This window comes from Rhizopus microsporus (genome assembly GCF_002708625.1).
Source record: "Rhizopus microsporus ATCC 52813 unplaced genomic scaffold scaffold_8, whole genome shotgun sequence".
NCBI lineage: Eukaryota > Fungi > Mucoromycota > Mucoromycetes > Mucorales > Rhizopodaceae > Rhizopus > Rhizopus microsporus.
The window spans coordinates 254010-269968 of NW_019671923.1; the positions used below are offsets into that span (position 1 = coordinate 254010).

At 36.0% G+C, this 15959-nt stretch overlaps 8 protein-coding genes across 8 annotated transcripts in view; 3 read left to right on the top strand and 5 right to left on the bottom strand.

Annotated features, from left to right (window-relative positions):
• The window catches only part of RHIMIDRAFT_132736 (uncharacterized protein), a 3128-nt gene extending 358 nt beyond the window's left edge, over positions 1-2770 (top strand). Inside the window, exons 2-12 of the mRNA XM_023605566.1 lie at positions 45-165; positions 223-337; positions 395-513; positions 571-629; positions 679-819; positions 875-1044; positions 1103-1345; positions 1401-1638; positions 1692-1969; positions 2024-2115; positions 2165-2770. Of these exons, the coding sequence (XP_023466189.1) occupies positions 45-165; positions 223-337; positions 395-513; positions 571-629; positions 679-819; positions 875-1044; positions 1103-1345; positions 1401-1638; positions 1692-1969; positions 2024-2115; positions 2165-2480 (1892 nt within the window). The 3' untranslated portion in view covers positions 2481-2770. The remainder of the gene's footprint in view (positions 1-44; positions 166-222; positions 338-394; positions 514-570; positions 630-678; positions 820-874; positions 1045-1102; positions 1346-1400; positions 1639-1691; positions 1970-2023; positions 2116-2164) is intronic.
• RHIMIDRAFT_251448 (PLC-like phosphodiesterase) lies at positions 2477-3541 on the bottom strand (the record flags this gene model as incomplete). Its single annotated transcript, XM_023610840.1, has 4 exons — positions 2477-3022; positions 3076-3302; positions 3357-3464; positions 3514-3541. The coding sequence occupies 4 exons, from the start codon at positions 3539-3541 to the stop codon at positions 2477-2479; spliced, it is 909 nt and encodes a 302-aa protein (XP_023466190.1).
• Positions 3542-3852: 311 nt separating this feature from the next.
• RHIMIDRAFT_282261 (delta-6-fatty acid desaturase) lies at positions 3853-5822 on the bottom strand. The gene is made up of 4 exons (XM_023613064.1): positions 5579-5822; positions 5334-5516; positions 4865-5282; positions 3853-4807 (listed from the first exon to the last, which is right to left on the bottom strand). The coding sequence occupies exons 1-4, from the start codon at positions 5589-5591 to the stop codon at positions 4045-4047; spliced, it is 1377 nt and encodes a 458-aa protein (XP_023466191.1). The 5' UTR covers positions 5592-5822; the 3' UTR covers positions 3853-4044.
• Positions 5823-7165: 1343 nt separating this feature from the next.
• On the bottom strand, positions 7166-8337 carry RHIMIDRAFT_308471 (GTP-binding protein ypt3). The gene is made up of 6 exons (XM_023614568.1): positions 8289-8337; positions 8074-8235; positions 7972-8005; positions 7727-7920; positions 7593-7673; positions 7166-7540 (listed from the first exon to the last, which is right to left on the bottom strand). The coding sequence occupies exons 1-6, from the start codon at positions 8317-8319 to the stop codon at positions 7413-7415; spliced, it is 630 nt and encodes a 209-aa protein (XP_023466192.1). The 5' UTR covers positions 8320-8337; the 3' UTR covers positions 7166-7412.
• Positions 8338-8661: 324 nt separating this feature from the next.
• On the top strand, positions 8662-9503 carry RHIMIDRAFT_237411 (uncharacterized protein; the record flags this gene model as incomplete). The annotated part of the gene is made up of 4 exons (XM_023608752.1): positions 8662-8794; positions 8846-8863; positions 9010-9345; positions 9394-9503. The coding sequence occupies 4 exons, from the start codon at positions 8662-8664 to the stop codon at positions 9501-9503; spliced, it is 597 nt and encodes a 198-aa protein (XP_023466193.1).
• A 169-nt stretch (positions 9504-9672) lies between these two features.
• On the bottom strand, positions 9673-11820 carry RHIMIDRAFT_237412 (uncharacterized protein; the record flags this gene model as incomplete). The annotated part of the gene is made up of 4 exons (XM_023608753.1): positions 9673-9695; positions 9755-9877; positions 9937-9997; positions 11650-11820. The coding sequence occupies 4 exons, from the start codon at positions 11818-11820 to the stop codon at positions 9673-9675; spliced, it is 378 nt and encodes a 125-aa protein (XP_023466194.1).
• A 49-nt stretch (positions 11821-11869) lies between these two features.
• On the bottom strand, positions 11870-13944 carry RHIMIDRAFT_237413 (PH-domain-containing protein; the record flags this gene model as incomplete). The annotated part of the gene is made up of 7 exons (XM_023608754.1): positions 11870-11937; positions 11995-12682; positions 12734-12926; positions 13131-13167; positions 13220-13429; positions 13477-13765; positions 13813-13944. 7 exons carry the CDS (start codon positions 13942-13944, stop codon positions 11870-11872), a joined length of 1617 nt encoding a protein of 538 aa, XP_023466195.1.
• A 508-nt stretch (positions 13945-14452) lies between these two features.
• RHIMIDRAFT_282266 (Osmotin, thaumatin-like protein) lies at positions 14453-15593 on the top strand. The gene has a single exon (XM_023613065.1). The coding sequence runs from the start codon at positions 14665-14667 to the stop codon at positions 15436-15438; it is 774 nt and encodes a 257-aa protein (XP_023466196.1). The 5' UTR covers positions 14453-14664; the 3' UTR covers positions 15439-15593.
• Positions 15594-15959: the final 366 nt, after the last annotated feature.

Below are 15959 nucleotides of genomic sequence, written 5' to 3' on the forward strand. Positions count from 1 at the left end.
CTCTTCAAAATCCAATACCAACACCATTTTCTTGTATTGAATAGGCAAGGTGACCATTGAAAAGCTAGCAAAGTTGCTTAATATCGAACAATACGTTGCTGCTCAAGTGGTCGAAAAATCTCCTGATAAAACATGGACTCGAGTGGATGATCTGATAGTTACTGAGTAAGTGTTCTTCTTTTATTATTCACTCATTTAATAAAAACAAACAAAAAAAAATAGATCTTTCATTAGCAGTACTACAAAACATGTTCAGAAAGAATTGAACAAAGCAGGCAGTCTATCGATCGTGTCATTATCTCAAAGCATGAAATTACCTTATAATGTGTTGAAATTAGTGAGTAAAGAAGAAATTTAAGAAAAGAAGAAGAAGCTGATGAAGAAGTGAAAATAGACTTTATCTGCTGTGCAAGGTTACGTTCAGTATCCTCAGTTACCTGACATCATAATGACAAAAGCTTATGTGGAACGTGGCAAAACTCGTGTTGAAGAGGCATTGTCCGCGATTGAGGAGTACGTTTAAATAGATGTTCTTTATGACATTGACTCTATTTATATATATATACATAGGCCGTGTGCTCTATTCAAGGTACAGAAATCATTAGATATACCAGAGGATATCTTTTACTGTAAATATATATTATAACCTCATAAACACACTTACATACAATTATGTAGTATGGGTAGAACAAGCGATAAAAGAGAAAAGTTTGGGCATCATCCGAGGAAAGAGGAGTCAACGATTATTTGAACCTAAAGACTATAAGAAGAGACAGATCAACTTGTTAAAGTCTATATTTGATTCTAATGGATTCATCAGTAATATAAATTATTTATATATTGTAGGTTAAATTTAAACACATTCACTTCTTAGGCTTCGATACAGTGGAGAATCTATACATATTTAATAACGCTGTAGACTTGGTCAAGGATAATTACGACCCCGATTCATATTATATATTACACTCGTGTATTATCAAAACTCACATCAAGGATAGTGCAAAGGACGCATTACAGTCAATGACAGACTATTGTGATGTAAATGTAAGTTGTCATTTCATATATACCCTTTTTTCCTGCTCTAATATTGTATTTATATCAGGACGTGCTACCCAATACACTTACACTCGAAGATGTGAATATGGTTATTGACCTTTGTGTACAAGAGCTGGCCTCTACCAAAAAAATCATCATCTTGGAAAGCGGATATGTCACAACTCCTGAATATATCCAATCACTCATAGAGGAATGTCAGCATTACTTGTATAGTTTAGCTCAGCGACAAAAGCAAAAGGATCACAAAGGTCAAGCACGCAATAACAAGCATCGTCTTCAGGAACCAGCCGTAAGAGCAAGATGTGACATGTGTTTATCAGACCCCTTATATACTTTTTCTGTAGATCATAAAGGCACTAGAAGCTATCAATTGTCCGTATCATCTAGCAGAAAAAATTCTGCCTTTGGTTAGAAAACCATTGAACGACAGGTTTGATGAGATGATGCAGACGCCTTATACTGCACAGATTAAGATGGATGGTGATAGCTGGGTAGTAAAGCAAAAGTCAAGAGAGTATCAGACACTAGTAAGCATGAGAAATTCTATTTACTTCAATTATAAAGCCATTTGTCTATTCAAAGGTATTACTATGAACATTTTCATTTTAAAAGTTGCTCATACAACAACAACATAGATGAGACAGCAAGAAAAAGTCTAGAAAAATACTTGCTCAAAAATCAGTGCACAGAATTCCTCTATCACTTTGTCCTTTATATCATTTTGGATCAGTCTTACAGTAGAGCAGAAGTGGAGCAATCAACTTCATTATGTATATCAACAGAAGATATAACAAAACAGAGTATAACAGATATTAAACAGCAACGATCTGTGATTGCTTACTTTATTCGAGAAAACGATCACAAGTACGACAAGACAGGCGTTTTAGAGATGGAAGGGTTACTGAAAAAGAAGGTTTATTTGAACATGTGCCAACTTTTAAGATATGAATTTAATTTGTCTTTATAGAAACTTGCATCTTTTATCGACCTGTTCCTCTTGCAGGATCAACAGCGTTTATTCCAGGGTTCACCTAGCATCGATAATGAACATGCTACAAGGTAAAATACTAAAAAGGATATAGTACATTCAATCTAAAATATGTCACAGACAAACAAACAAGGTGATATATGAACAACTGTATAAACAATTGGAGCAAACGATTATTTCAGAAGAGACAGCACCTCAAATCCTTCATCTTGTTTCATTACTATTATTCTTAAAATACCATCAACTACCACTTTATGTATCTGGCAAATTTGTTCCCATCATTTTAAACCAACTAGAACATAAATTGACAGAGGAAGAACAAACGCTCGTAGGCAGAGCCCACGCAAGTATTGTGGATAACAATAGACAAAATCACATAAGCGATTATCAAAAGTTGGTTACTCTAGGCTTAAAGCATTGTTTATTGCCCTATTAAAGACCGATGAATTTCCAACTGGCTATAAACATGGCCTTTTTCAATAAATACAAGTAGATCCTAGTGCGTTTTGACTGAAGATAAGTGTCCGAATCAACAAATGACTGATATTCTTCTGGATTGTTCAGTGACTTGGGCTGTTCTTGAACATATTTTAACAAATTGGATACGCTGTCACCAATCACGCCGTCCACTTGCCAAAGGACACAGGTTTTCATCTGGAGCGGGTCATTGATTGTCCAAGTAAACACCTTCTTATTTTTCATGTGGGCCTCCTTGATAAACGATTGGCCATCTTGGTCAGCTAATGCGGCAAAGGGTAAACTAAGGCAATCGACCGTATCGAGAAAGTGGGTGCGCGCAGCAGGGAGTGAAATGCCAATGAAACATAACTTGTGATGAGGGAACAGTTCCTTGGCTTTTTTCATGAATTCGACGTTCCAGATACCAATGATCAGACGATCACTAAGGTCAGGGTGATTATGTGTGTACGAACCAAGTAGCTTTTGTAATACATCTAATATCTCAATGGGATTATCATACTATATGAAGAAAGGGTTAGCTGATAATTACTATCCCATTATACCATCATTACCTTGATATCAATGATCATATAGAGGTCCTTCTTGACATGGGACTGTGTTATCAAATCAAGGACATCATTCAATCTAGGTATAGGCTGTCGTGGCTCTGCTTTTGTAAGCAATTGATCTATATCACCATACCAATCATGCTCACGCACTTGACCAAGACCGGTCGTGGTTCTATTGAGCGTTGTATCATGCATCATGACAATCTCATTGTCTTTACTTAATCTAATATCTGCTTTTGTATGAGCATATTTGACATGCTCCTTTGTTCAACAAGAGCCCATACCTCCTTCTAATGCAGTCGTGCCTGCTTTAATGGCATTTTCAAAGGATATCAATGTGTTCTCGGGGTTTTCGGCTGAAAACCCTCTGTGAGCAATAACATCGGGAATATCTTAAATAATGTGAGAAGATATCCAACGTTATAGATTAATTATTCTTACGGATATTGAACTTTTGGTCAATAGACATTTTATTGCTTGGATAAAGACAAGAGAGAAAAGGACTAATAAATAAATAAAAAAACAAGTTAAATTCGCTCTTTTAAACCAAAATAGACGCCCGACACTTAGTGCCTCTATTCACTTTCCTTCAAAGGTTAGGGCGCTCATACAAGAATATGTATTGCTTTGACTTATTGTAATATACATGCGGTTCTGACGCTACACTTGAATCATTTCATAGAACTTACCTGTCAGTGTGCACTATATATGCCTTGCTATGATCATACGGGATATCTCTTGGCTCAAATTTATCCGGGCTCCTGTTTAATTTACTCCCTCCAATGATATTAATCATGCAGCAAAGGATTAACAAAAACAAAAACATGATTATGATGGTGAATATTATTGTTCAGTAGCCACATTTAAAGAAAGAGAGAGATAAGCATATGATTTTATTAGAAAGACTTTAGTGTACAAAAAGATGATCTAAAATAGAAAGAAAGAAAAAAAAGGTATCTAAACGATATGTTCTTAAAATGACTTTTTGCTTAATTGTAAAGATAACTTGGAAGTAATGTCTAATGTCTTTAATACTTCCAAGGTTCCCTTGAAGAATGTTGTATCATGATAGTTGATGTTATATTTCTGACAGAGTGCTTTTACCATTGGCTTGACTTTAGGCAAATTGTGTCTGGGCATATTGGGGAATACGTGGTGCTCGATCTGGTAGTTTAATCCACCCATAAACCAATCACCGATGGGTGAAAGTGATACATCACGACCAGTGACGACTTGGATCTCAAAGAATTCCATAGACTCTGCCTTTTCTTCAGTGATCACAGGCATGCCATTATGGTTCAGGGCAAAGACAAGGGCAAGAGTATAACCTGTAGTTGCTTGACTGATTAAAAAGAACAAGATCATTTGGTAAACGTTTCCACACCATGCAATAATACAGTAGGTAAACAATAACCAGTGACTGACAAGACAAGTGCGTTCAAAAAGAGTCAATTGGCGAGATTTGTTGAGCGCTCCTTGGTTGAATGAATAGATCAAGGATTGAATGGCCCAGGACAGACGAGCAAAAGCGAGAACAAAAAAGTAATAGCGAGTTTGATGAGGTAAGACACTCTCTGCCAAAAATCGAGACATCATCGTGGGCTCTTGAGCGAGAGAAGCGTAGTAGGCAGCAGATGCATATTCATCCCACAGCAAGATAGGAGCGGTATCAATATCTGGGTCTTGTCCATGTACATTTGTACTAGCGTGATGTGTGTTGTGTTTATTTTTCCACCTAAACAAAAAGATATTAGAATGTGTCTATTTTGTCTCTTTGTATGAAATTTGTTACCAAGACAATGAAAACCCTTGACAAAAGTTACCAAGAAACACAACCAAAACATCATTCCATGAACGGTCTTCGAAACATTGATGGTGACCAAAATCGTGGGCCAACCAGCCACACTGTTGCCAAAAGATACCTACTGCAATAGCTGAAGCGATGACAGCGACAGTAGATGAACGACCATAAGCGTATAAAAGAGCAAGACCGGCAGCAGCGATAGCAAGAGTAGAAAGAACCTTGTAGGTATAATAAAGCTTGCTTGAATGAAAGTAGCCTTCGTTCTTTAACTTGTCACGAAGCTCACGCATTTCTGCAGCAAATTGACTAGAAGCATTTTGCTCAACAGGTGCAGGTTCGATATCGCCAATGTAATAATTATTAAGTACTTCATAGGTTGTATCAGGATGCATAGCGTGAAAGACATCTTTGTAACGTTAGTACCATGGCCCGCACCTTAATTTTAATATTTTATTACCAGATGCATCTTTTCCGATGTGTGTCAACAAGACTTGTGCACCACCAGGGTGATCTTGAATAAATTCAGTAACATCGAATACTTTTTGGTCGATGATAATGAATTTAACAGCATCTTTATCACCATCTCTAATACGCTGACTCATGGATTCCAGCTCTTTTCTGGTCATTGTAGATTGACGATCTATTGATTCACCCATATTAGTGTCACACGACTCAAATTGGCTTTCTGCCATCTTTTATCACCTGATGACTCCATTGTGTTTATCTTGCGAAAGAAAGAAAGAAAATATAAAGTAAAATTTTCATAGATAAAAAACAACGGAGCTTAAATGCAACTGCGCTAATTCGTTCAAGTCAGGAACATCTACCAAAGAAACCAATCATCAGGAACTATAAAATTTTTTTCCCCCAACATCAAAGCTATCATTGACTTTTGGATATTTTGCCTTTTAGAAATCTCAGCTTATTACGGCTCAAGGGCTCTTTTGTTGTAGTAAATAAGAGATTGGCCAAACATCAGTTGCTTTTACTTTTAAGCAAACCGTTGTTGTTTCAAAAAAATGATTTGCTTGTTCATCAACAAATAATACTCTCCAGTTTATTAATTAGCTGCTTGACGTGTCCTAATACAATTCCATAATTGGCTTCAGTCGGACTTTAAATATGGTATAAGCGCTATTTTATTTAAAAAATGTATGAAAAGTATGAATGGTCATAGTTTACAGTCTTTTCTCTCAATAAATCAAGAAAATATATCAACAAGCTTACCTCTAGATTCCTAATCGAAAAAGAGCAAAGGAAGTATCATCAGCTTACCCTCCCAACAACTATCCAGACAGACTCTAACGACGATCACCAAGTGTTACAGTGCTAGTGGATGGGTCATCTAAAATTTCCCTTATTCAGAAGTCAAGGCGCACACTAGACACACCCAATGCAACATCCTTCTCTTTCATCTCTCTAAAATCTAGCCTGCATTCATTCCATTAGTACATTGATCACTCCATTATTCAATACAAGAAGCATCCTCCTTTTATCATCTAAAAACTAGATCCCCTATCATTCACATGAAGAATCGAACCACCCTAACTTCATTTGTACTAAGGAACGACCGTAACACAGGCAATAATAATCGCCATTCAAGAATTTCTTGACGCAGGTAGCGTAGAAATCCTACCTGCACTGAGCCAAGACTTTCTTTCCAACTTCTTCGCGATTCAAGAAAAGACAAAGAAAAGACCCATTCCCGGCTACTGAAAGCTAAACGAGTTTGTACAATATACGCATTTCAAATTAGAAGGTGTATCAGCGTTAAGGGATACTCTAGGAAGAAAATGATTTAGTGCACAAATTAGGTAATGATGTATACGCCGTTGTACCTGCACATCCCAAATCCAGGCGCTCTTCTCATTTTCAAATACAACAATGTACTTTATCAGTACAAGTTACTAACTTTCAGCCGAAGTAGAACGTTATGGCTGCTTATCGTTATTTGATACGCGACAGAATAAAGTGTTTGATCAGTGTACTATTTAGATGACATTTGTCTTCTAGCAAAACCAAAGGCAGGAATGGAAAAAATTCAATCAATCACTTGATAAAACTCGGGTTCCTGATCAGTTGATAAAGAAGAGTGCCTTAGAACAGGTCCACAGTCAGAAATTCCTAAGTTTCCAATTCAACAGACGTGTTTGATAAGATTACCCTCGAATTGTTATAATAATTTATAATAAAGCATACATTTTTTAAATCATATGACAACACCAATCCCTCCTATAAACTCACAAACGTCTTTGATAATATTCATCTTTCCTTAATAAAGAATCTAACCATCGGTTTATTTAACTTTTATAAATACGAATGTGCTTTTACTATAGTTTTTATTTAAATAAACAAACAGCTTTAATACTGCGAGGGATAATGGGAGATATGAAAGTACTATTTTCACTATCTGCTTTCAACAAAGCAAATCAAGATGAAACATATGTCAAACAAGACATGAGAAACACTCTATAATTTCATACATGCATATATACTTTATTACCATAGAGACACACATAAGGGATATTCATATATTTTAACAACAGCCACCACTGGGCTTTGATTCATCGGGGGACTGAGACACGAGGATGGTTTGTCCTCCGGTTGGTTTAATAGCATTATTCGATGTCTCCAACGCTTTGTTAGACACAATACGGTAGATCTCTACTTATGATATTAGATTCTATCTTTTATACATATAGAAATTCATATTTGCCTGTTAAAATTCTTTGGAATGACAATTCAACATTAGTTGCATCCAATGCTGAAGTTTCAATAAATGATAATCCATTTTCGGCTATAAATATATACACGTAAGTCATTGTTTTTTTATCTTGGTTCTTTTATTACATGCAAACTGTTTTGCTTCTTCAGTCGGAACAGCACGTAAATGTCTAAGATCGCTCTTGTTACCAACAAGCATAATCACAATATTCGAATCGGCATGATCACGTAACTCCTTTAACCAGCGACTGACGCTTTCAAAAGTAGAGTGTTTGGAAATGTCATAACAAAGTAAGGCTCCTACAGCTCCACGATAGTATCTAACATGAAATTATTCACTCTGTACACTTCAAATATTAGCATATACTTACGCACTTGTAATCGCTCTATATCTTTCTTGTCCGGCTATAGATTCAATGTTAGTTGTGTAACTTTTAAAATAACAAAGAGGAACAAGAGATGACGAGATGTACCTGTATCCCAAATTTGAGCCTTGATGACTTTGTTGTCGACTTGAATACTACGTGTAGCAAACTCTACACCAATAGTACTCTTTGACTCAAGATTGAACTCGTTACGTGTAAATCGTCCCAAGAGATTCGTTTTACCAACACCCGAATCACCAATTAATACAACTATAACAACAATCAAGATTAACTATTGCTTGACTTTTCCTTTTTCTTTTTACCCTTAAATAAATAGTCATAATCGTCACTCATAGTAAAAACTTATAAACCTTATGTAAAGAAAGAAAAAAAAAAAAGGGGGGAGATAGAGGTGGCGGTAAATCAATCGGAAATGCAGGTACATTACACATTTGTTGACAAGTAATACCATGTGATAGCTTGGTATGTTTATCTACTCGTATTCTTTCTGTATAGTGAATGTTGATAAGTAATGATCTTATTATCTAAGGCATGTAGTCTAAAATTCACACAATTGGATCAGACAAAAGAAGGAAAAAGGGGGATCAGAATTTAATATCAGATAATGTCATGAAAAATAAGGGGAAGCATATAAATATCAATCAATCCATTCGTTCTTCATTCCTTCTTTACACCATGGACTTTGACTGCAACTTACTTGTACTTGATTATCTTGTACATCATTGTTATGGAAAGACAGCAAAGGCATTTATAGAGAATATAAAAACATTGGATCAATTTGCCTATCTTCCTTCACAGACAAAGCATTGTAAACTAAAAGTATATGCTATCATTGATCTTATTAACACTTGTTTGATAGCGGAAATACTAGAAAGAGGTTATATATATAAGCATATAAACAGGGTACAGTAGTATTATTAACATCATAAATAGTAAACATACAATGGGCACTACTTGATGCAAGAAAAAGCAAGTAAGAATAGATCACGCCTCGTTCTTTTTTATAACTCTCTTTACATGTAGCAATAAAAGACTCCATTGAACAAGGTGAAATACATCGTGCACTCAAAACCATTGAAGATCATTTTCCCGCTCTATTAGAGCACGATGAACTGCAACACATTTCATTTAGACTTAGATGCCAGCATTTTATCGAAATCATTCGCTCTGGTTCAGAAATGGAAGCCATTCTATATGCTCAAAAGTATCTCAAACCGGTCAAACATGAGTTTAAAGAACAAGTTAGAGAAGTAACCTCCTTGATCGCCTATTCAGATCCATTCCAGTCTCAATCCAAACATTTGATGTCACAGCAACGAAGAGATAAACTAGCTCACGAAGTCAATTGTGCCATCTTGGGTATATAAGAAGCTTATAGAAGCAATGTATAAAACTAACCCAAAATAGATTTGCATTGCCTTTCTGATGAGTCTACAATTGAAAAAGTACAACGACAATATGCAGTCGTGACAGATGAACTGGAAAGAATAGATATAAAAGAAAAAAAGAGTGCATAATGTTATCTTTGACTCTTCTCTCTTTTTGTCGCTCATTTCCTCTTTTCAATATACCTTCTTTTAAATAAAATACAATGCTTCAAAAAATACTTTACACTTCCACACAAGTTCTACTTTGTCTTTTTGTTTATTGTGGCTGCTTTACATTAAAGAAAAAAACTAAACAAGTTTAGATATCCTTGACATCGAGAGCTACATAAAGTTGTCAGTAAAAAAGATTGCTTATATAGTTTTTTTTTTTTTTTTCTTACCAGGAGGAAGAGATTGCTTAAGCTTGTTGGCCTTGGACTTGTCCTTGACAACAAGAGTGTAGAGGTAGCGAGAGCATCTAACCTTGAACTTGACAGAGTCAGCGTTCTTCTTGATGCGAGCGGCTATACATGTATAAAGAAACATTTAGTTTAATGAAGTCTAACATGAAGATCCTAATTACACTTGGCGTCCTTTCTGCGGGCAATTTCAAGAAATTCTTTAATATCCTTAATCTGCTTAGGCTATAGACATGTATGAGTTAGTCTCATCCATTCATCCATCCATTATCAATATCCATCTTACCATCGCGCTACGAGTTTATGCGAAAAGAGAAGGAACTGGATGGTTCCCGTAGATGTGTACTTCTTTTGCTCTCGCACCCCCCCTCACTTTCTGCTGCTTGCTCTCACTACCCTCCTTTTTACTGATCACAGCTTGGAAAGGGTAATTGTTCCGGCCCGGAATATATTGTGTATGAAAACATTGGACATCTCTTGTGCAATTCCTCTCATTAAATAGTGTTATCCGGTCCGAAAACCATGTCACTCAATCAAAAATAAAACATCGTTCTACAATCTCATAACGATATGCGAAAGAATTACGCATGGTCGAGAAATCAAAGTGTGCAGTTGTTAAGATGCCTCTTGTACCATCCTTGAAAGATACAAGAAAAAGTATGAAGGACAATAAAGGCAAGAAGAGAGTAATTTCGAGAAGTCAATATAATTTTCTCTAGGTGAAAAGAAATCACTTGCAAAAAAATATTTCAGGCAAAAGTCCCTTTTAAGTAACAATAAATGGACAAAGCCTCTTAGCAATGTCGATGACTACGAGGACATCTGGAAGTGATAAGCGAAACTTCTGTAAAGGTTAACGCAAGAAAATGAGTCAAGTGACACTTATAAAGAACATTACTTTGTTTTCTTTTTAGCAAACGAAGAGTGCTTTTTAGAATAAACGTTATTTAATCGCTTTTGACTGCAGCTCTTTCTGCTTCAGTCTATAAGCCCATTGCTACCAAAACTCGAAATAATGTCTCTTAAGAAAGTATGTAAAAGGAGCAAATACTTTTTTATTTTTCGTTTACATATTATTATTACATGTCGAGTCAGTTACTATCAAACGCCGTCAATTGCTATAAAGCTGAATCGGTGTTAGCGAATCTGCTCATTCTCTCTTCGGTTCTCTTATAGATCTTTTTCAGTGGATATCCGAAAAAGATTGTGAAAGAACCACGCTTTTCTTTACATAAAGTAAAGAAAAGAAGTAAAGAACTCTCATTATAATCAGCAGGGGGAGACTTTATAGCCTTTTTCAGTCCAACCACCGACCATACGAACAGTTAATTTTGGCCAATAAAAACAAGCGGATGGCGTGTAAAGTGACCGTGCAATTTGACCGCCCTCGTTCAGCGCAGTTGGAAAAAAATTTGACCATTTTATAAAACATTATTCGCACTGTAAATTCAGACAAATGGATTCAGAAAGTCGCTATAAATTACTCAGACAGATGGAAAAAAAAAAGGATAAAGGTATTCAATCAAGCAAGACCTAATCCTTTGTCGAGACATATATCCCAGAAAATTTTTGCATACTTGATCTATCCAAGACAATCTTCTGTAGTAAGGCTTCTACAAGCTGGTTGAATCCTAGGAGTTAAAGTATCCAATGAGAAGAGTGGATTCCTTCTGACATAAGCTTTAATTTTAGACCAACACTCTTCAATTGGATTAAGAAATGGAGAGTAAGGTAGCATAAACAATGGCTTATGGCCACGAATTTGAATGACTTCTATTACATAATGAGAATGATGAATCCTGCAGCTAGCTACGACGGTAAAAAACCTTTTTTATCATGTCTATCCAAAATGTCCATGACGTTTCGAACAAAGTTACGATATGGTACACTGTTGTACCTTTCTTGACCTTTGTTTTAGAAAATGCATCGGTCTTCGCCTTTCTTTCCTTGTTTTCAGGTAGAGAAAACTCTTTCTCAATTTTAGCAATATCACTAGACTTCAAAGGTTCAGCTTTGGAAAAGTTAAAGTGTGAAAACTGTAGAATCATTATGTATTAAAAAATAAGGAATGGAGATAAATTAACAAAAAAAAAGCCATTAAATAGACCATTCAAGAATATCCCGTAGCATGATGATAATTTTATCCTCATTTCCTTGACAAACATCTATAAATAATAATATTAAGCCATTTGAAAGCATGTCATTCTTTTTTACTATGTTACCTTCCACTGTATAAAATTCATCTACACCTGAGATTCCTTCCTTCTTCATAAACTCAAAGACATTAGCAATCTTATCCTCCTCTGATTCATGATATGATAGCAATATCTGTTGACCACTAAGCTCTTGCAGCAATTCAGCTAAAATGTTGTCTCTCCTAATTTCTTTTAAACTGGATATATTAGCATCAGGGCAAATCGTATTGACCCATTCGATAAATTCTGGTTGGCTCCATGATTTGGCATCTTGCTCAATGCCCTCATCTTCTTCTTCATCTGTTTCACTAGGCTCAATAGAAGAGGGAGGAGCAGTTGGATGTAGGTCGCTATCAAAGCCAGAATCTTGATTGACAGACGATTCCTGTTCTGTGATAAACGAAGGCTCGTAAGCTAATTTAGTTGGCTTATATAGCAAGACAGAAGGTGGTCTAGGTCGCATACGGCGCGCGACTTCCAAGGACACTGTAGGTATAACCCGAGAACTGAGAACAGGGGCAGAAAGGTCCCTCGAAATGGTTGCCTTCATAAGACTTGTCATCCATGCCTTCATACTGCTTTCTTCATCTGTATAAAAGTAAAATGTGCGTTCTTCTTCATGTTGAGCCTTGAATGAGTATTTGCCAGGCTGTATCGATTCATCAGGGATAACACGATATCCTCGTAAGTTGATGATTCCTTTCATACGAACATCCTTATTTAAAATGATTAGATCAAAATAAACTGTTCATACTGTATTATTTACTTTGGGGCTCTTGAAATAAAAGAGATTTGGACCTTTTAGCACAAACCAACGCTTATTCCATTTCTTGTATCGACATCCTTGTTTATGCAGCCATCCCTCCATATCTGGAGTTATTGTTTCCTCTGTCGGTGTTGAATACATATGATGATCCATAGGCAAAACCGTAGGCTGATTGGCTGCAAACGACAGATGACTACGAATATTAGAAAAATAAGCAATCATTATAAAAGAGAAAAAGAAAGAAAGAATAAAGAAAAGGTTACTTTAAACCATTCATTGGATGCACATGATCTTCCTACAAAAAGAAAGGGGGAACAATAAAGAAGTAATGAAAACAAATTGCAGGGAGTTAATAACAAATTATTGTCTATAAAAGGGGGAAAATTTCATGATTTACTTTACTCTGTTTTTATTACTTGGCATTATCGCATAATCTAACATAACCAACCATGAGCCGTGTATGTGATATTATTATCTTTAACTTACCTCCTCCTTCTTCTCGTCTCTTTAACATAAAGCTACTGTTATCACTCGTCATTGACTGAGAACTAGGAAATTTGTATGAAGGATAACACTCTTCTCGAAGTACGCTGATAGCTGCATGAAGTTTAAATCGTTTTCCAAAGGTGGGCACGTCTAATTCTTTTAATGAATTCATGTTTAATTCTATCAAGATATCTCCTGTTATTTCTTGATCTATCCAAAAGGTGAGTTAAAGTCTTGTATTTCCTATTTATTTTTACCTTTGAAATGAGCGGCTATACTTCCAAAGTCGATGGCATTTAACCAAATTTCAACTTGATCTATATTCCAATATTCTGGTAATATTGACTTTAATGAAGGATGGGATAATGACTGAATGACTGATCTTTTTAATTGTGTACTCGAGACTGGTAGATTATTATTATTGATATCTGATGAGCTTTTGATTGATCTTGTGTTGGATGAACTTGAAGGAGTAGGAAGATTATTGTCATGACATGACACATAGTTCACTGGGAATAGGCCAACTTCACCTCTTACATTTTGGCCCTAATATAAAAATGAGTCATAAGTTTTCTTCCACCTTAAGCCCTTACCTTCCACCAACCATCGTTAAATCCATCATCTTTTTGGAGGACAATGATAGGCTCACCAATATAGAAATTTAATTCGTCGTCATTTTCGGCTTCGAAATTATGAATAGCATAGACTGTTTCAGAGGCAGTCATCATGATAGGTTAAAGGAAAGGAAGTTGTAGTATGAAATAGTAGAAAGGGAGAGAAAGAGAAAGATAAAGTGCTTCCATAATGTGTTTGAGTGTGTGTATATAATATATATTTGGTCATTTTATAACATCAAAAAAAGGAGTAAAGGGGAGTAGTAGAGCTCATATGATTGATACTATTCCCAGTGTAAGTTGTACGTCTGGAACATATGTCTCAACAATGATTTAATGATTGCACACACATAAAATAATCGTGCGTCATTCATTTGTATAGACTATTATTTAGAGTGTTCCTTAATCTCGTGTCATTATATTATATCTGCTTTCATTGTGTTTAATGATCTTCCCTCTCTCTCTCTCTGTCTTCCTCCTTTTACAAGGTCGTAAGGGTCATTAGCTACGGAATTGATGTTGCTAAAGTGCTAAAAAAATTTTTTTAAGGGGTAAGAGAGACGATTATCTTGATCAGAGGATATCGATTTGTCAAGTTTAGAAGTATTCTTTTTTTTTTTAATATTTTGAAACATGGACAGAGAGAAAGCAAGCTTGGGTTGGTCGATTCTTGGCGAACGTGGAATCTAGAATCCCACCATTCGGGTGATCCTTTAAATCAACCCAAGACCTGACGAACAGAAATGTCCATTTACAGCTACCAATGATGAAATACTGTTTCAGGTCCCTTGATCTCTCTGTGAAAAATTTTCACTGGAAAAAAAAGTATAAATGGGACAAGATGAAAGGCAAAAGAACTTATCTTCATCACACTTTCCCTCCCTTCACTTAGTTATTAAACTACAACCCATTCCTTCATTTACAATGGTCGCTTACTCTACTCTCGTTTTCGCACTTGCCCTTAATGCTTTGACTGCTTTGGCTGCTCCTACCGATTCTATCACAATCAATGTCAAGAACAGCTGCAAGAACTCAATTCAAGTCAACCAACTCACTAATGATGCTGGTAATCCCAAGTCTGTTTCCGTATCTGCTGGTAGCTCCACTACCATGTCCGTTCCTTCCAACTGGGGTGGCCGCATCTGGGCCCGTGAAGGCTGTAGCGGTTCAAGCGATTGTCATCCTGGCGCTCCTGCTTCCTTGGCTGAATTCTTAATGAATGGCTCTGGAGGCAAGGATTACTATGATGTCTCTTTTGTTGATGGTTTCAACTTGCCAATCTCTATCTCTCCCAACGGTGGTAAATCTGATGGTCAATATGAATGCGGTGCTCCTGGCTGTTCATCTCTTCCTTCTTGCCCTAGCGAACTTCAAGATAAGGACAGCAATGGTAAAGTCATTGGCTGCAAGTCTGCCTGTAGTGCCTTTGGTACTGGTGAATACTGCTGTACCGGTGACAGCGCTGCTCGCGGTACATGCAAGGCTACCAAGTACTCCACACCTGTCAAGGAAGCATGCCCCAACGTCTACAGTTACGCTTATGATGACAGCACCTCCATGTACGCCTGTTCACCATCTAGTGGCTACACTGTTACTTTCTGTTAAGAAAAACCTTTTAGAATAAAAAATAATTGAAAGCTGGTTCTTTCTCTTGCTTTTTTTTAAAAATTTATACACACATTCTTTACTTGGATATGATATAAACCATACATTTCTCTTTCTTTTGTCTTTTGTCTTTTGTCTTTTCTTTTATTATAAAAATACACACCTTAATGAATAATCATAAACAAGTCAAAAATGAAACTATTACTACTAAATCAAAAGGATATCGATATCTTACACTTTCTCTAAAGTTCTTTGGAATCTTGTTAATCCTTGGCATCATTTTGTTATTCGCTTTTTTACCTAATTATTTACACAATAAATCAAATCAAGTCAATCATACCAACAATGATCCAACCAATGCAAAACTACCTCATCATTAATTTATATATTTTATTGAATAAATACTTATTCTCATTGAGAAACACAAGGATCAAAGATAAATGTGAGCTAAAGAAAAAGAAGAAGCAGCTGTTGAGACTCCGGCTTTGTGTAGACATTACACAAGAGTTTTTTTTTTTTTT

Coding starts and splice junctions, on each gene's coding strand:
- RHIMIDRAFT_282261 (XM_023613064.1), bottom strand. Junction 5,283..5,333: donor CATCGGAAAAGATGCATCTG/GTAATAAAATAT, acceptor AACGTTACAAAG/ATGTCTTTCACGCTATGCAT. Junction 4,808..4,864: donor CAAGGGTTTTCATTGTCTTG/GTAACAAATTTC, acceptor CTTTTTGTTTAG/GTGGAAAAATAAACACAACA.
- RHIMIDRAFT_308471 (XM_023614568.1), bottom strand. CDS start 8,319: ATGAGTGACGATTATGACTATTTATTTAAGG. Junction 7,921..7,971: donor TATAGAGCGATTACAAGTGC/GTAAGTATATGC, acceptor ATTTCATGTTAG/ATACTATCGTGGAGCTGTAG. Junction 7,541..7,592: donor ATTCCAAAGAATTTTAACAG/GCAAATATGAAT, acceptor TATCATAAGTAG/AGATCTACCGTATTGTGTCT.
- RHIMIDRAFT_282266 (XM_023613065.1), top strand. CDS start 14,665: ATGGGACAAGATGAAAGGCAAAAGAACTTATCTTCATCACACTTTCCC.